Source organism: Psittacula echo (genome assembly GCF_963264785.1).
Source record: "Psittacula echo genome assembly, chromosome: 2".
Taxonomy (NCBI): domain Eukaryota; kingdom Metazoa; phylum Chordata; class Aves; order Psittaciformes; family Psittacidae; genus Psittacula; species Psittacula echo.
The window spans coordinates 144,798,589-144,817,946 of NC_137737.1; the positions used below are offsets into that span (position 1 = coordinate 144,798,589).

General features: G+C 37.5%; 1 protein-coding gene across 3 annotated transcripts in view; it reads right to left on the reverse strand.

Moving 5' to 3' along the window:
- CSMD3 (CUB and Sushi multiple domains 3) overlaps positions 1 to 19,358 on the reverse strand; it is a gene marked incomplete at both ends in the record, with an annotated part of 652,566 nt that overhangs the window by 557,376 nt on the left and 75,832 nt on the right. For all 3 annotated transcript variants that reach the window (XM_080610435.1, XM_080610434.1, XM_080610433.1), the window contains one exon: positions 4,346 to 4,568. In XM_080610435.1, the coding sequence (XP_080466561.1) occupies positions 4,346 to 4,568 (223 nt within the window). The remainder of the gene's footprint in view (positions 1 to 4,345; positions 4,569 to 19,358) is intronic.

Below are 19,358 nucleotides of genomic sequence, written 5' to 3' on the forward strand. Positions count from 1 at the left end.
TTAAGAACAGAGGTACTTCCCGTAATGCATTGTAAAAGGGGAAAAAGGTAATCACCATTGTGGACACTCACCACTGATGATGACTAAGGACCCTGGGGGACACCCACCAATGAAGACAATAACTACAGAGCCTCAGGACACTACTGGATCCATGCTGGTGACTGTCTATCTGAACTCTGAATGCTTGCTTACTTTCTATCTTTTTTCCCATCTGTCTTATCACTTTTTTTTTAATAATAATTTCTTTTTTAATAATAATTGCCCTTATAAAAGGCAATAAACAAACATCGGTTGTGGTACTTGACCTTGCTTGCATCGTAATTTCACTCTGGGGATCACAAGTGACGTTTCTGACACTCGGTTTTTCTCCAGTCAGATCCTGACGGTTATGCTCAGAAATTTCTTTTTAAAAAAGAAGAAAACTGAGTATTACTCAAGTTGTAAAGTAAAATACTTGCAAGAAAATATCAGAACTGATGTGGCCATTCTCTCATCCGCCTAGATACGCACTAGAACACAGACACTAATAGCAGTTTTTATGGTTTCCATGTGACTGTTCAAGGAGTGACATGGAGTACCCAATGAACAATTGATGTAGTTAGTCCCGTATTTGGTTTTGTACAATATCTAAAGCTTGCTTTAAAGGTAAGTATTAAATTATTAAACACTTCTAAAATTATTAAATACTTATATAAAGTACTTGCTTTAAAGGCAAGTATTAAATAATTTTCTCCTAGATTTTAAAAAATATTTCAGGATCCTGAGGAAACCAATAGTCCTTCCTGGTCCTGACTAGCCTCAACTGGGAGTCCCACCACTGTCCATGGCTCTTGGGACTTCGTTTCAGCCCACAATCAGCCATCCAGTCCCTGCTACAGCTCTGTCCTTGCCTCTCAGTCCTACTCTGTGGGGAGCTTAACTGGCCCCGTTTCTCTTTGTTCACAGCTAGACTCCTTGGAGGGACTCTGGACTTGGTTCATCACTTGCCTTGTAGGGCACTGACTCTGTTATCAGGTGCCGGCTCTGCCCCTTGTGTTCAGCACCTGCAGGATTGTGCCCCTCCTGGAGCTGCCCTGCTCCTGCCATTCCCTAATATATGGCAGGAAGTACAACAGTAAATTATTTACAAGGTATACTAAATATACTTTCATAATATGCAAGAGGTATCACCGTGTGACTTTTTGCAAAGCAGTTGGTTTATGTGATTTTATCAATTCCAATCATGCCTTACATTAACTTCAGTTAAAAGTGGGATTTCTTACCACTTGTGGAAACAAAGCTCTTGGTTTTCAGGCTGGGCACCCAGAAAATTGAAAGAGTGTTATTGATATGCATCTTCAAAAAGCTTGTCTGAAACAACTGATCTAGTAACACACAGAAATTATGTGAAAGGCATACATTTTGAAAAAATGGAATTGGAGCTCTATCTGGAAATGCAACAGAATCAGAATCAGAATCAGAATTACCAGGTTGGAAGGGACCTTCAAGATCATCGAGTCCAACCCATGCCTTACACCTCGACTGGGTGTAAACACTTTCACTCAGAATAGCAGCCAGAAGTATTACCTACCTTCCTGAATAAGGTGTACACAAAGTTGCAAATTACAAGTAATCATTTAAAACTGAACTCTCTTTTTTTTTTTTTTTTTTTTTAGGGGAAATTAAGTGTATAAATGTGAAAGAAAGGTTACAAAAAAATTCACAAAGTTGCACAGGGAAGGCAACAAGAAAGCCCTAAAATTAGACAGCATTTATGATCTGACCCATAAACACTCCCAAGTATGACATTTTGCTGAAAGCTTGGTTTAAATACAGGAAGTAACACTGTCTTTTCGCAAATTTTTTGTAGGTGTTTACAACTGTGATTTATGGAAAGACATTATTATTTTGCATTTAGTTCACAGTTTAAACTATTCTGTATTTTCTCTATTTATAGTTTGAGGAAAAGGTCTATGCTAAATGAAGCATATATAGTAATACAAGCATGTAAATGTAATATTGACTGTACACTTCCTGTAATAGCCACACCTGACATGCTTCTCTTCCATTTGTTATTGTTAAGATGCCATTTAAGTGCCATCAAAACCAGTTAAGGCTGTTAAGCATTCACTGAAAATAGTCAATGACTGCAGATTTCAACAAGATGCAGTTCTGAGGAGATCAATGAAACAAAGAACAAAACTGGATCAAGACAGTGCTAGAGGTTATGAGCTTCAGAAATAGCCCAAATGCAAAATCTTTTTCAGTCATGTAGAAACTCTTTCAATCAAAATATTGAAGTGGGAAAAGAAATAGTGGCCTTGTCTGAGATTTTTTTTTAGCTGTCATGTTATATATTTTACAAATATACAAATTATATATATACACTTTTATAGAATATATTATATACAAATAATGTATATATTATATACAGATATAGTCCCCTGAAAACATTTTTTTTCCTGCTGCAAAATTAAGGGGTGTGTGACTAGTGTAATCTAATTACACTTTCACTAATATCAATAAGTAAAATGATAAAATCCACTCCCATTCTAGAAAGTTTCCACAATCAGCTGTACCTCTGTAAAACTTTAGTTAAGTAAAAATCTTTTGCAAAAAACTCTAGAAAATATGACCTTACTACTTGCTACAGCAATCTGAGAAAATAAACGTCACCACGATTTAGTAAAGCTTGCATAATTTCACTATCACACTTCCTTAATTTAAAACACAGCGCTCCACTCACACAAATATGTACTATTTTTCTACTGCACCCACACACTGGCAAGATCTTGTAAGTCTTGCAAAAGTAGTCTCTTTCAAGACCTATGAAGACTTAATCATCTTTTCCTTTTTAAGTGCTGACTTTCTTTATTCTTTTCTACAGAAATCTTTATCCTATTCTTCACCAGCATATAGTGGCATCCTAAATATACAATACCAAAACTTTTGAGCATGCCAGGCTTCCTTGACATAATTCTAAAGATAATGACATTAAAAATATATACATATATAAATACATATATACCAAAGCTCCAGCTTTGAAGGCTTAGTTTGATATAAAAAAATTCTGCACACATATATCTATATATGTACATAGGTATCTACATATCTATGTGGACAGATAGATACACACAGATATGAGCATACACTTGCACACAGATATGCATAATCCTTCTCTGTAGCTTGAACAAGACATACGAAGAAAAAACTTTTGTCTTTGCAAGATATTATTTTCCTCTTCCTTCTTTCTTCCTAGCTTCCTCCACCTGTTTTTTTCTGATGCTCATTAAAACTGTAACTCAGAAATGTAAGTTCCTAATAGTAATAAAAGTTTTATTCTTTTGTACTTGCACAGAAACTATACTCTGAAATCACAATTTAGAGTGAATTAACCAATAGAAGTCTTGATTGACAGTGAGGGCCTTTTTGGGTTCCTACATGTGATCAGACCCCATGTAAGTTTTATCATTATCAGTGAACCAACTGTATTATGGAAACACATCCCTTTATTAGAGCAGCACTATGCAAAGTAAAATGAAACTGAATGTTCCATGATTAGGAATATGTGTTACATTTTTCATCACAGTATCATAGAACCAAAAAAGACAGAATGGTTTGGCTTAGAAGGCACCTTTAATGACCATCTAGTGCTATCCCCCTGCCACAGGCAGGAACACCTTCTACTAGACCAGGTTGCTCCAAGCACCATCCAACCTGGCCTTGAACACTGCCAGGGATAAGGCAGACACCGGTGCCAGTGTTCCTACACTAACCTCATAAGGAAATATTTTTCCTAATGTCTAATCTAAATCTCGCCTCTTTCAGTTTAAAGCCATTTCCCCTTGTCTTAACCTTATATGCACGTAAAAAGTCCCTCGCCGTCTTTCATATAAGCCCCCTTTAGGTATTAGAAGGCTGCTATAAGGTCTCCTTGGAGCCTTCTCCTCTCCAGGCTGAACAATCCCAACTCTGTCACCCTTTCCTCATAGAAGTGTTTCATCCCTCTGAACATCTTTGTGGCCTTCCTCTTGACCTGCTTCTACAGGTCCATGTCTTTCCTGTGCTGGTGGCCCCAGAGCTGGATGTGAGAGCAAAGAAGAGTAGGCAGATTCAGATCCCTCAGCCTGCTGGCCACATTTCTTTCTATGCAGCACAAGAAATTATTTTCTTTCTGGGCTGCAAGCACTTACCTTAACTAGAATTAAAGTGCATCACATAGATTTTATGACATTTATTATTAGTTAAGGAAAATGCACCTTAAAGTCTAAACAAGAAAGAATTCATAATTCAAAGAAGTTAAATATTTTCTCAGATATTTTAGGATATGAATATAAATTAAGTTTTAATAATGTTTATTGTTTACCTTGTCCTAAAGTTTGCAGGGTGAGGATGCCCATCATATAATGACAAATAATCATATTCTTCTTCTAGAGCAAAAGACTGAAAGACGATCTGTATTCTGTTTCTTTCTTCTGCTATTATAACCCATGTACAGTTGGCACCATTTGGATATCCATATGGGAAGCCAGGGCTTTCTATAGTGCCATTAAGTCCTTTTAGAGTTCCACCACAGGTATAAATAAATCCTAAAAAACAACACGGAAACAGAAGTTAGCAACCCATTTTTGTATCAATCTTCAATAAAATACATACTTGGTTTTCATTATTTCTAAAAAAATTTCAGAATACTTCTTTGCAAGTACTGCATTTAGAAAGGTAAATCCCATGTGTTAATACAAATCCTGGCCACTTAATGCAAAACAACCCCACCCACCTAACAAATGTGTTTTCCATACTGTTTATGTAAAGACATATGGTAGCATATTTCCAAATAAATATATGTAACAACATCTCTAACTATATTTGGTCATCTATGAAGCAAAGTATTTGTAACAATTCCCTTTCTTGTAAAAAGACAGAGAAGCAGACAGAGCAAAGTAAATGATTTATTTTGGTTCAGGTCTGATGCAAATTAGATCTATTAACCTTCTGCTGTTCCTTCCCAGATTTTGGGACTGGAAAAGGCTGAAAAGCTATTTATTATGAACAAGATTTTTCCAATCAATATTTCTGGGTTATGAAAGCTCTGTACTTAAAGACTCAATGTGAAATAGCCATCTGTTGCATCATTAAATTATCTGACATAAATAATTGCATTGTGCATTTGTAACCAGAAAGCAGTAAGATATTCTATATCAAAATAAAATATTACGATGAAAACCTTATGTGTTTTGACTGACCCTAAGGACGGGGTGTTGTGTAACTCCAGCTAAGTCCCACATATTCGCTCAACCACTCTCCCCCTGGTGGGACGGGGGAGAGAATTGGAAAAGTTAAAAGTGAGAAAATTTATGGGTTGCAATAAAGACAGTTTGATAGGTAGAGCAAAAGCTGCCGTATAAGCAAGGCAGATTACAGAATTCACTGGCTGCTTTGGGCCATTTCCAGGAAACCAGGGCTCCAACCTAATGTTTACTTAGGAAGACCCTGAATGTCCTCCCCTTCCAGCTTTTACCACTGAGTATGATATCGGAGGGCACGGAACACCCCTTTGGTCAACTGGAACCTGATGTCCCAGCTGTGTCCCCTCCCAAATTATTGCCTGTCCCCAGCTTATTTACTGGGAGGTGCAGCATGAGAAACAGAAAAGGTCTTGACTCTGTTTAAGCTCTGTACAGCAATATCTAAAACATCCTTGTGTTCTCAACACTCTTTTGATCAGTTTTCAGGAACATTAACACTATCCCAGCCAAAATCAGTACATGGGTCAAAGCTGAAATGTAGATCTGCCAATAGATCCTTTTTAACATGAACATCCCAAAATGTCAGAAAAGGCCTCTACATTCAAACCCCAAATTTTCTCAGACTATAAGCAATTTTCCTTTTATATAGAAAATCCGTTTTCTGAGAAAAAGTAGACAACAAGAATAATTGTTAAAAGATCTCATAAGTCACTGTGTCCTAGCAGGACAGGTCTTTTTCTATACTCCTGTTCTCAGTAAACAGCAGTTGCTAACTGCTCTAGTCCTTAGGACATGCTTTTTCTTTCAGCCAGCTTTGCAGTCTGTCTGTAGGCCTACCTCCCTTCTACAGGTGTTATGCTTTCTTATCCATTAAATACTAGACCAGTTTTCTTGCTTTGTCTTTTGCAGTCTTCAAAGCTTTTCTTCCCCAAGCATGCTCATAGCAAGCCCCCCCTGCTAGCGGGGTGATATCAGCTGAAAAAAAAAACCACAAGCACTCAGCTGCTCAGCATGCTCTTTCAGGGAAATGGAATATACATTTCATAACAAAGTACAAACAAACCAGATGCCATCTCTTCAATTATACACATGTGTATATATTTGGGCTCATTAAGTCATCTTCTTTATGGCATATTCACAAGCTTGTCTTCGTGTTGAGCATTTAAATGTGCAGAACCCTTTCTCAGAAGTACTAAGCAGAAATCTCATTAGATTTTACACTTTGTGTACACTTGCTACACTCTAAAGTAACTTTCCTTGATAACAGAAGAAGGATACAGCCAATATTTTTGTCTTGGCTTTTGCATATTTATATGCAGAAAAGATGCTTCTTATGTAGTGTGATTACTCTTTTACTACAAATATCTCAGTATATCACTCTTTTACTACAAATATCAGTATATCATAGATATATAGGGAATGGAAGATCCTCTTAGAAAAAAATTAGGGCTTTATTTACCTCATTGGACATGTATAGCAAATTTCATCTTCTACTGCAAGTTAGCTTAGAGAATTTATTTTCCTATCAGTGCCTGCAAACTTTCATTTGTTATCAACCTTCATTGCTAGGAGTCTTTTATTTATATCTTTCTGCATCTCCCTCATATACTCAAGCTATTTTTAAATCTCCTTTATGTGCTATTATTTATTATTTAAGCTCAGCTGTTTTATTTAGCACTTTAAAAAAATCTCTTGGAATGCAGTTTGTGCACCAGTCACTTTACAAAACGAAACTATCCTAAGATCTTCATCCTAGAAATCTAGTACCTCCCACCAAATATAGCTACTGGAATAAGACTTTTAAAATAAGCAAATGTGCATATAGTTCTCTGTTTTTTTCTAGAAATCTCTTCCTGAGGCTTCTTCACTTGAATCAGAGAAGAAAGAATACTAAAGAAGTGAGAGAGGAGAGAGAGAGACAAACTTAATAGCATGCACTGTTAATTGCTATGCATCTCACCAGACCAGGTGTGGAAAGCAGTGTGAACTTTGGCTCATCGTTATGATGTAGCTCCGTAATTCAGAATCTGTGCCACTTTTTCTGTATCTAAGTCAGGATAGCTATCAATTACATAAGTACTGTTCTGTTAATTCAATGCCAGCTTTAAAGAAAAAGTCAAATAACAGCTCCTTTGTGACCAAAATAAAACTAGATTTTTTCCAATAAAAAGAAGAGCAGAACCATGACAATGAGAAAGTACTTTGTGAGATAACACATGACTTATTAAGGAATGTAATGCTTCATATTGGATGCAATACTTGTTCTTATATTCCTATGCATATATATGAAATATATTTCCATGATATATGAAAGTTCTATTATTCCTTTTACTCCATATCCAAACAGTACCAAAAGATAATTATTCGTATGCTGCAAGAGAAAGCAACTTGGCTAATTCTCAGCAATGGCTAGCAGGATGTAACACACTGTGCATATATCAGAAAATATATTTTTACTTCCAACTATGGAAAAAACAAGCAGCTAAGTTTGGCTTTGATAGGTCTACTTTGATAGTCTGTAAAATAAAAAAAATCCTGCCAATGGAATCCATGCAACATGCACTTTAATCCCTACTTTCATATGTTAATCCATTCTGTAATGCTCTTCACCTTGGCAGACCAAATTGGTTATATTCGAAATAGACAGCATGAAGTACCTGACTGGTCTGATCAAATGATGAAAACATGACACTTACTTTTATAAGGCAAACTTCATGCTGAAATAACTGGTATCATAAACTGTGATCTTTTTAATCTAGATTTCAGAATTAGCATTCAAAATAGTATTTACTTGCAGACTGTTTTTCATTAATGTGAAGGTTTGATTCAAAACATGAGATAAAGAATTTTGAAAAGCTTGAAATGAGACTACAAAATTAAAATACTTGCTGAAGTCAGTGTGAAGATGACCAACAACTTCACTGGTTATATTCTCTTCATATTTCATATGATTTAAAATTTCCACTGTATTATATTCTACCAGATTTTAAAATTCAGCTATTTAATTCTCATCAATTTCACATGGATAGATATTGCTTGAAATCAGAAAACACTGCTTCTCTTCCTGATCTCATTAATCCTTGTATTTATTGTGGGATTACAGTATCCGTTCTTACTTAAACTATTTATTAAACTTTCATTGCCTTCTATCAAAGCAAGTAATACTTATGCCATATCCATACCCCTTGCCCTTGGATGTCCCATAACTGTACTCACTCAGTACACTACAACATTGTGTTTTGCTTTTTCTTTTCATCCAGACCATTCAGTTATATTATTTCATAGCATATTTCCACACTTCTTACTTTCCAAGTACACCTTATCTTTTGTTTAATTTCCTTTATCTAATGTATTCTTTTAATAGTAGTCATCACCATAATTATACTGTGTCTGCAGTGATTAACATGTTTCTAAGTTTTTTGTGTATTTCCTTTATATTTACATATAACATATATTTAGTTGATTTTAGACTGTTTTCTCTAGTCTAGAGAAATTCTAGATATGCCTAGTAAAGCCTTGTAAAACCTACTAAAATCTTCTGTTTGTGAAGTGCACAATGTAATCACACAATTGTAGTGCCACTATTAAAAACAGCACTTAGGAGTTCCAAGAACTTTAGGATTTCTTAACTAAACTGCCATTTCAGTTCAGTTTGTTCTTAAAGGCATTTGCTTTCACAAACAAGGTATTTGAATGTTTATTCTCTCCACAGCTTACTGGAAATTGTGCCAATATGTAGACATTATAAAGTGTTCAAAAGTAGTTTGTTTAAGACTCCTTCTTTGTCTATGATTTGTATAATTTTAAGCTTATGAGAAAAGACAGTTATACATCTTTGCAACTAATTGGGTAAGATAGTCTGTCTTGCTCTTGCATAAGCTGTAAACAAGGTGCTAAAATGACTTTTCCAATCTGGGCTGGCTGGAAACCCCATGACAAGCTCAGTGGAACACGTACAGAGTACCATCCAAAAAGAAGCTAACACTGTAAAGTAATTATCACTGCATATGAAGAACCTCATGGAAGTACTGATTTTCCTCCAAAGAGTAATTTCATATCTCTGTTTCAGCCACCTTTTCTGAAAGAGGTTCAGAAATATTTTAGTGTTGTCTTCCACTTGTCTCTGCCCTGAAAAATGGAAGGACAAAAGCTTATGCCCCCTCATGTCAACATTGAGCATGTTCCTTCTTTTAAGAAACATAAGGTCTAAAAAGCTGCAGTGTTGTTCATGTTCACAGTGCATCCACCCTGAGCAAGAGAAAGCGTAAAATGGCAAGGTTGCTAAGTAAAAAAATGGATCTCATTTAACAAAAGCATCCACAGTATTTTTGTTACAGATATTGAAATAAATACTTATTGCCATTGTGTGTATCTCTTGTTCTACAACAGAACACTGTTAGTCACTTCCTATAACTGCAAGCAAAAAGGCTTTAACTTCAGTAGTATCACCAGCCTTTAAGGAGCTTTAAAAAAGATGCAGCATAAACCTACTGTCCTGTGAGTCATTCAACAGAAGATTATCACTTTCACACTTACCCTTAGGTACTTAATTATTTTAGTTTGTATATAAATCTTTGACAGGGAAGAGCCTTCTGCTTCTATTTTAAAAGCATTGCTACCACAACCACCGATGAAAGTCTGTTTTCAATAAAGTCAGCCGAAATATACTCAAGATTTTATCCCAGTATGTTATTAACTTTCCACCTAAGGATATTTCAATATTTCTCTCCTATTCCTCATGTAATATCTCAAATGCCTTGTAGACAAGGGATCATCTGTTCCAAAATAACTGCCTCCTTGCTCATGCAGCCAGAGAAGGGTAATCTCTCAGATGTGAAAAACATCTGGGCAATTAAACTAGACATAAAAAAAAGAGACGACATTTAGATTCTCATCACAGAATGAATTAAAAATACACGCTGGGATTGAAAGCTTGCCATATTTAATACCCCTCACACATGCTAGTGCTGCCAGACTTGCAGAAGAATCAGAGTTCTTATGTTTGTGGAGATTGTAGAGAGATACTAAAGATGTTTGAGGGTTTTAAAGATATTTTGGATTTGAAATAATAGAAATTTTGGTCTCCATGGCATTTAGCCATCCTGTTTCTGTCTTCTTTGTTTAAGAATAAATATTTTGAGCTATGGATTCCTTATTTTATGAGAATACCTACTCTTCCTTCAGTTCTTCCACTTGAAAAGTTCAAAATAACCAGCATACAACCAGAAAATCTAGGAATCTTCCCAGCAGCCCTAAGGGAAAACCATATCAAAGGGATGGCTGAAAATGAATTCATGCAGGTTTTGTGTTTCACTACTTGGGAAATTTACTCTGTGGAAAAGATATGAACAGATATTCCACTGTAAATATGAATTGTTGAAATATTTCTTTTACATTTTCTTTTCACTGTTCCCTTTTCTGCAAACACACACAAATATATACATATGCATATAAAATTCAATAGGGATATTTTTAGTTAGCTTAGAACCATCACTTAACAAGTCCAAATGGCAAGGAAGACCACTCCTGAACACTATGAACTGCCAATAGCATTTTGAAGCATTTCTGCTGTTTCAGAAATAACAAGTCCTAGTTTGCGTAGATTTCCTAATTGATTTTAAAATAACATAGATTTTAAATCACAGCAAAATTCTCTTTTTGTTAAAATGTGCTGGTAAATAGTCAGCCCTTTCCACGCCAACTGCATGAAATGCAGTAATAAGATACAACCACTGCAGTAGCTGGTCAAACTAAAACTTCTGAAAGAGTCTATCATTAACATGAAACCATGCAATATATTGCTTCTAAACCTTCTTCACTACTATTGTCTCTATTTCTTAGTGTATTTTACATGTTGATAGAGAAAAAATTTTGCTGCAAATACAGGTTTTTTGCTCTCTAGGATATAGGTATATAACAGGGCTTGAAAAAGTTGTATTTGGGAAAAAAAGAAAAGAGTAAATTATGTTGTCCACAGGAGAATGATTCCACATTTTCCATGTTCTAGTTCCACTTCCACATTCTATGTTCCACATGGAACAATATCATGAAATTGGTAAAATCTGAATTCTTAAATAACCAAAACAGTCACACAATGAGATGTTTAAAGAGTCTTTGCTCTTGTCATTAGTGGAATAAAAGCAAATACCCTCTTAAAAAAAGGGCCAAAAAAACCCCAACCAAAAGTATCTTCTGAAGAAATTAAGTACCACCCTTTTAAATTAAAGTTCAAATGTTCAAATACCTTAATTACAGTTTTCACACTAATTCTAATCTAACAGGAGAACACTCGATACAATGCTGATTTGAATTGCTTAAATTTAAAGCAAACCTCTGTCATAGAATCATAGAATCATAGAATCATAGAATAGTTAGGGTTGGAAAGGACCTTGAGATCATCTAGTTCCAACCCCCCTGCCATGGGCAGGGACACCCCACACTAAACCATATCACCCAAGGCCTCATCCAACCTGGCCTTGAACACCACCAAGGATGGAGCATTCACAACCTCCCTGGGCAACCCATTCCAGTGCCTCACCACCCTCTCAGTAAATAATTTCTTCCTTACATCCAATCGAAACATCCCCTGGTTAAGTTTGAACCCGTTACCCCTTGTCCTGTCACTACAGTCCCTAAAGAAGAGTCCCTCCCCAGCATCCTGGTAGGCCCCCTTCAGATACCGGAAGGCTGCTATGAGGTCTCCATGCAGCCTTCTCTTCTCCAGGCTGAACAGCCCCAACCTTCTCAGCCTGTCTCCATACGGGAGGTGCTCCAGTCCCCTGATTGTCCTCGTGGCCCTCCTCTGGACTTGTTCCAACAGTTCCATGTCCTTTTTATGTTAAGGACACCAGAACTGCACACAATACTCCAAGTGAGGTCTCACGAGAGCAGAGTAGAGGGGCAGGATCACCTCCTTCGACCATGGATCATGCTCCTTTTGATGCAGCCCAGGATACAGTTGGCTTTCTGGGCTGTGAGCACACACTGCCAGCTCATGTTCATTTTTTCATCCACCAACACCCCCAAGTCCTTCTCCACAGGGCTGCTCTGAATCTCTTCTCTGCTCAACCTGTAGCCGTGCCTGGGATTGCTCCGACCCACGTGTAGGACCTTGCACTTGGCATGGTTAAACTTCATCAGGTTGGCATCAGCCCACCTCACAAGCGTGTTAAGGTCCCTCTGGATGGCATCCCTTCCCTCCGGCGTATCAACCGAACCACACAGCTTGGTGTCATCGGCAAACTTGCTGAGGGTGCACTCAGTCCCACTGTCCATGTCACCGACAAAGATGTTGAACAAGACCGGTCCCAACACCGATCCCTGAGGGACACCACTCGTTACGGGTCTCCAGCTGGACATTGAGCCATTGACCACAACTCTTTGCGTGCGGCCGTCCAGCCAGTTCTTTATCCATCGAGTGGTCCACCCATCAAATTGATGTCTCTCCAATTTAGAGACAAAGATGTCATGTGGGACAGTGTCAAAGGCTTTGCACAAGTCCAGATAGATGACATCAACTGCTCTGCCCCTGTCCATCAGTTTCGTAGCCCCATCATAGAAGGCCACCAAATTGGTCAGGCAGGATTTCCCCTTAGTGAAGCCATGCTGGCTGTCACCAACCACCTCCTTGTTTTTCATGTGCCTTAGCATGTCTTCTAGGAGAATCTGCTCCAAGATTTTGCCAGGCACAGAGGTGAGACTGACATTATATGGATGATTCATTAAAATCTAGGAACTGGGATATGGATCTCTCTAATGAGATTTACACAGAGACTTAATCTAGTGAAGATAAAAATAAAAAAAACAACCCACAACTGCATTTACATCTGGTAGTTTGAAATCTCGCAGTAGTTTCAGGTAAGTAACAGAGAAGAGATTATTGAAAAGCTAAGTAACTTGTTGAAATTAGTATATAACTTTAAAGAAAGAAAAAAACAGTTTCTGTAATCTTTCTAAAACATCATAGATTTAGTCAAACTCAAAAAAGGAGGGGAGAGATGGGAGAAGAATACCCAGAATGTTCAAAAAGTTCCAGTAAGCATTCAGATAGGAAATAAACATTATCAAATAAATATGATGCTGGTTTGAAGTGACTTCAACAAGATTAGAAAAGACTTTGAAGACTCAGTGCTTGGAAAATCAGGACGAAATTAAGGCTCTGTTTTAAGTTTCTGCCAATAGAAATTGAACATAGGAATCACTCTGTATTTACTGCACACTGCTGCAGATGGTCTTCCCATATTCTGTTTCCTTCTTTCAAAAAATATCAGACAACCTTCTATGGCATCTTAGATTTCTTCAGATGTAAACAACCTACAAAGTCTTCCCATTCACTCACAGAGATTACCTTCAGAAGAAATGCAATTTAAAAACAAACAAACACACAAACAAACAAACAAACACCTTCTTGCTTTAGACCACAGGGAAATCCAGACCTTTGAATCTCTGCTATAAACTTGGAAAAGAAAAAAAAAATCTAACTAATGTTTTATGCTGAAACATTATGATTTTCAGTGAAACATTTATAAAAACCTGGTGTCAATAGCTACACTGTGCTACCATTGCTATGGGGTTTGGACCGTTGTACCATTGCAGTCCATGCGCTTTACAACACCCTAAACTACTTGAGGGTAGCAAAATTAAAGGTGTGTTCAGAATTATAGGAAGCAGCAGTTGAAAAAAAACAACTGAAGTCTTTGATCTACTCCAAACAGTGGCAAAACATTTTGAGTTAAATAGGAGACACATTTAAATTACTTAGACATGATCTCAACCCCTGTAATGAATGCATTAGTAAATACCACCTCTGAAGGTGGGCAAGCAGAACAGAAGTTAAAAAGGGAAAATACAGTGAAAATCACTATAGAGTAAAGAAAAAACTATCATTCCAGAAACAGGCACATAGACACTCAGCTGTCACAATATGGCCCACTGGAGTAGGTTTTATGGTTTTCATTTTCTAGGTCATATAACAGTGAAAAAATGCCCCCAATTCAAAAATCAAAGAGCCACAGACTGTAAAAATGTGAAGTGAATGCAGGGAGGTTTGCAGAAATTCTTATGAAGGACTGGACATCACAGGACAGTTTCTGACACGGTAATTAAAAATGAAGGGAGAACAAATTAAACATCTTGGAAACAAATGATTGTCAGTGGTAGATTTTCCAGAATTACATTTCTGCAGACTTCTCTGTTTGAAGTCCAGTATTATGATTTAGGAATCTCATACCAAGTTATGGATTTAAAAAAAAAAAAAAAATGCACAATTTTCTATTTTTTGAGCTTTTAACAGGTATTACCACAGTCTTTGTGTAAATCTGTTTGTGATTTTGTGCAAAGCGTTTCACACTGTCCCACACGACATCCTTGTCACTAAATTGGAGAGACATCAATTTGATAGGTGGATAAAGAACTGGCTGGATGGCCACACACAAAGAGGTGTGGTCAATGGCTCCATGTCCGGCTGGAGACCGGTAACGCGTGGTGTCCCTCAGGGATCGGTGTTGGGACCAGTCTTGTTCAACATCTTTGTCGGTGACATGGACAGAGGGATTGAGTGCGCCCTCAGCAGATTTGCTGATGACACCAAGCTGTGTGGTTCGGTTGATACGCCGGAGGGAAGGGATGCCATCCAGAGGGACCTTAACACGCTTGTGAGGTGGGCTGATGCCAACCTGATGAAGTTTAACCATGCCAAGTGCAAGGTCCTACACGTGGGTCGGAGCAATCCCAGGCACGGCTACAGGTTGGGCAGAGAAGAGATTCAGAGCAGCCCTGTGGAGAAGGACTTGGGGGTGTTGGTGGATGAAAAAATGAACATGAGCCGGCAGTGTGCACTCACAGCCCAGAAAGCCAACCGTATCCTGGGCTGAATCAAAAGGAGCATGACCAGCAGGTTGAAGGAGGTGATCCTGCCCCTCTACTCTGCTCTCGTGAGACCTCACTTGGAGTATTGTGTACAGTTCTGGTGTCCTCAACATAAAAAGGGCATGGAACTGTTGAAACAGTTACAGAGGAGGGCCACGAGGATGATCAGGGGACTGGAGCACCTCCGCTATGAAGATAGGCTGAGAAAGTTGGGGCTGTTCAGCCTGGAGAAGAGAAGGCTGCATGGAGACCTCATAGCAGCCTTCCGGTATCTGAAGGGGGCCTACCAGGATGCTGGGGAGGGACTCTTCTTTAGGGACTGTAGTGACAGGACAAGGGGTAACGGGTTCAAACTTAACCAGGGGATGTTTCAATTGGATGTAAGGAAGAAATTATTTACTGAGAGGGTGGTGAGGCACTGGAATGGGTTGCCCAGGGAGGTTGTGAATGCTCCATCCTTGGTGGTGTTCAAGGCCAGGTTGGATGAGGCCTTGGGTGATATGGTTTAGTGTGGGGTGTCCCTGCCCATGGCAGGGGGGTTGGAACTAGATGATCTTAAGGTTCTTTCCAACCCTAACTATTCTATGATTCTATGATTCTATGATTTTAATGATGCATTATTAAATTGAAGTTTCTGTACTGAGGTATCCAGGGTTTTTCTAAAGTAAAACACACCAAAACCTCCAGACATAAAGAACGCTAGACCAAGGAGAAAGTTTTGTCAGTAAAAATCTTTTGAAGAACAATGTTTTATGTCCACTTCTTAAAATATTTATTCTGTAATGGGATTTCCTTGAGAACTAACATAAATTATTTTAAAACTTAAATGATTTCTGTCTTCATTTACTCATAAACTTTTTTAAAAAAGGTAATTTTTGGTTGAAGCAGCCTTTTACTGTACAAAAAATCCGTTTCATCTATAGATCTACAGACTTGCGATTTTCTAAATGCTTTCATGCCTCTGACTGCAAAGGTAATTCTTCAGGTACTATCAGTTCTGCTCACTTTTTAATTTCCAATGAATTCCATTGTGTATTTCTGAATTTTCAGTAGGTCACAGTATCAACATCTTTACCATATATTCCTTTCTAAGTGTCATAAATACTTTTATAATCCTAAATTTCAGTAGTCCATTGAGGCAATAGAGATTGAGGCAAGATCAAAAATAAGTTAAAAAAGAAGAACAGTTTTAGTCTTTGAGTTATCTCAATTTGTGTGATTTTTTAATGAAAACTCATTTATTGATATTAATAACTTTAATTAAGGGCAGAATCACCTCTCTTTACCTGCTAGTCATGCTTCTTTTGATGCAGCCCAGGAAACAGCTGGCTTTTTCGTGCTCATTCCTATGGAACAAAGGAACTTAGGATATTATTTACTTTTTTATAGTACCCACTGTTTGGAATTTGGACAGATTTTAGCTAATGTTCTAGGTATTAAGTATTCACAAATGTTTCTTATGCACTATAAATTATTCCTGTTGCCATATAAACACCTTATGAATGAGTATATGTAGATCATAGACTCATAGAATCATAGAATAATTTGGGTTGGAAGGGACCTTCAAAGGCTGTCTAGTCCAAACCCACCCTGTAATAAGCAGGGACATCTCCAACTAGATCAGGTTGCACAATCACACACAGCCTGGCCTTGAATGTCTCAATGTACATCTGCCACCTCTCTGGACAACCTGTTCCAGTATTTTACCACCTTCATTGTAAAGAATTTTTTCCTCATATGCAGCCTGAACGTCCCCTCGTTTAGTTTAAAACCATTACCCCTTCTATCACAACAGGCCCCGCTAAAAATTCTCTTCTCATCTTTCTTACAGACGCCTTTTAAGAATTGAAAGGACACAATAAGGTCTCTCCAGAATCTTCTCCAGGCTGAACAACCCCATCTCTCTTAGCCTTTCCTCATAAGAGAGGTGCTCCATTCCCCTGATCATTTTTGTGGCCCTTCTCTGGACTCTCTTGAACAGGTCCACGTTTTTCCTGTACTGAGGACTCCAGAGCTGAATACAGTATCTGTGTGGGGTCTCACCAGAGCAGAGTAGAGGAGCAGAATCACCTCCCTTAACCTGCTGGCCATAGGTGCTAACTATTTCCTGAGACTTTATGACAATTTGTGATATAATAGCCTGGGACATTCAGTTCCTCCCTTCTAGCAATTACTACTCAGCAGGGCCCTGTGTTTTTTTTTATCAAGTAAACAAAATACATGATTTTCTATGAAACTGTGTGACCTTACATCTCTAATTGAAGTGCTCCTTGGTTTTAGCTCATTTCACTTTTTGGCAACTGTTACTGCGAGTGTCTCATCCAGTCTGCAGTACTGATGTCTGCTTCCAGCAGCTAATATTTCTGAAATTAATCGATACCCCCCATTTCTACAAAATTGCCAGTAATAGTGCCACTGGCTTATCATGAATAATCATCCCCTTTGACATGACAAACTAGCTCTAACAGAAAAGCTATTACTTTGAAACAAATTTTACTGCATTGAAACATTCTCAGTAGTAAATACTTTGGATAGAGCATTAAAGCTTGTTCAATTCTGAACAAGGAGAAGAGACACCTTTTGTCTTTCTCAGGCTGAATCAGTCATATTCTCTATATTAAATATTAGATAATAGCAGTATCTTAACTAACAAAATTTTGAGGTGGAAAATGCTTTTCTGTAAGTCTTTAAAAATCGTATACCTTGATTTTTATTTTTGTTTAAAAAAAATAAACATTTTATCCTCTTGGCATCTTAGTATAAATGTTAAGGAGCTTGTTTTTTTTTTAATATTTTCTATTTTATTCCTAAAGACATGTTAGTGTGTTGTTGGTTACAGGTGCCCTTCTTTGGAGTCACTGAAAATGTCTTCTTACAACAGAGCAAAGACTAATGCAGAGACAGGCATTTTCATGGGAGGCCTTATGAAAATGCTTTATTTCAATACCTATGCATGTGTGTGAATGCATCAGGGCAGATTGATAGATACTAAGGCAAACAAAGCACATACCTCTAATACTTCTCTAGGAAACTAAAATGTTCTTTCTAATACTCCACACTGATCACTGTGATAAAGAAATGCTCAGTCTCATCCTGCAGAAGGTGTAGTTATTCATAAGAAGGAAGACTTTTCTAGTAGTTTGGAAAGTCAGATAGTGTCTTTGCATTGTTGCAACAAGATTAAAATACTTACTTCTTGAAGAAAGGGGAACTTGGGGAATCCAAAAGAGGACTGCAATACAAGTCTCTTCAGAGGAACCTGGAGACACTGCCTTCAAAAGTTGTGAATATTTTCTCACAGCCACATTATAGTAGAAACATTAAGGACACACATGGCAACTTTGTTTGGTATCTTGGGATTATATTTTAAGATCTGTGTTTAGTCCCTAGATTACAAGAGAAACATCATCAGTTGATCCTTTCTAGCTGTCAAGCAGAATCATACTACAAATGCATAGTATATTGTTTAATGGTGCTCAGCCTGAGGCAAGAATATGGAATTTGGATTGAGTTTTGGTAAAAAAATACCAGAAAAATGGGGCATGGTAGAAGACTGCACCAGAGTCAAAATGTTTTGACTGTGTCTAAAAGCCTGTCTCAGAGAAGTGACTACCTTGTGTGGCATGGTCTATTCAGTGATGGCTGGTGCAGTTGGAAGCAGAATTAACTGGAATGTTTGGATATAACTTTTCATTTTTGTTTTTGCTATATAATAAGAACTTTTAAAATCAGAAATCTTTGAATATACCCAAATGTTTTATTAAGCTTTCTTACTGCCAACATGAACTCCTGGTCTAACTAAAAGTGACATCCCATGTAATAGCTACCTGTCCATAGTAATCACCAGGGTATACAAAACTCAATTTTAAGTCCTTGTTCTCTGTGTTTTCCCAGTTTATGTGTCCTGCAGAGTACTGGACATAGGTTACTTTGCAAGTCAGCTTCATGCTTTTATCTTCTAGGGTATCTTAGCTATTATTTAAGTACTCAGGATTAAAGCTAAATTTGCAAACTTCTGTATTTTGTTTCTTTAAAAGCAGATTTATTTTCCAGCCTTAATTGTATGTCCAGTGACTCCTCTGCCAGTGTATTTAAAATCCTCTAACTGCTGAATGCAGTCCAGGGGTTTAAGTCATCTTTATGTTCCAGTACTGACATTTATTCTTTCATCTGCTTAAAAATGAGACACAAAGACCAGAATCTGATTAAATGTGGGTGTTTACAGCATCCTAACAGCAAGGCTCCTGTTGTTATCAGTGAAGTGCT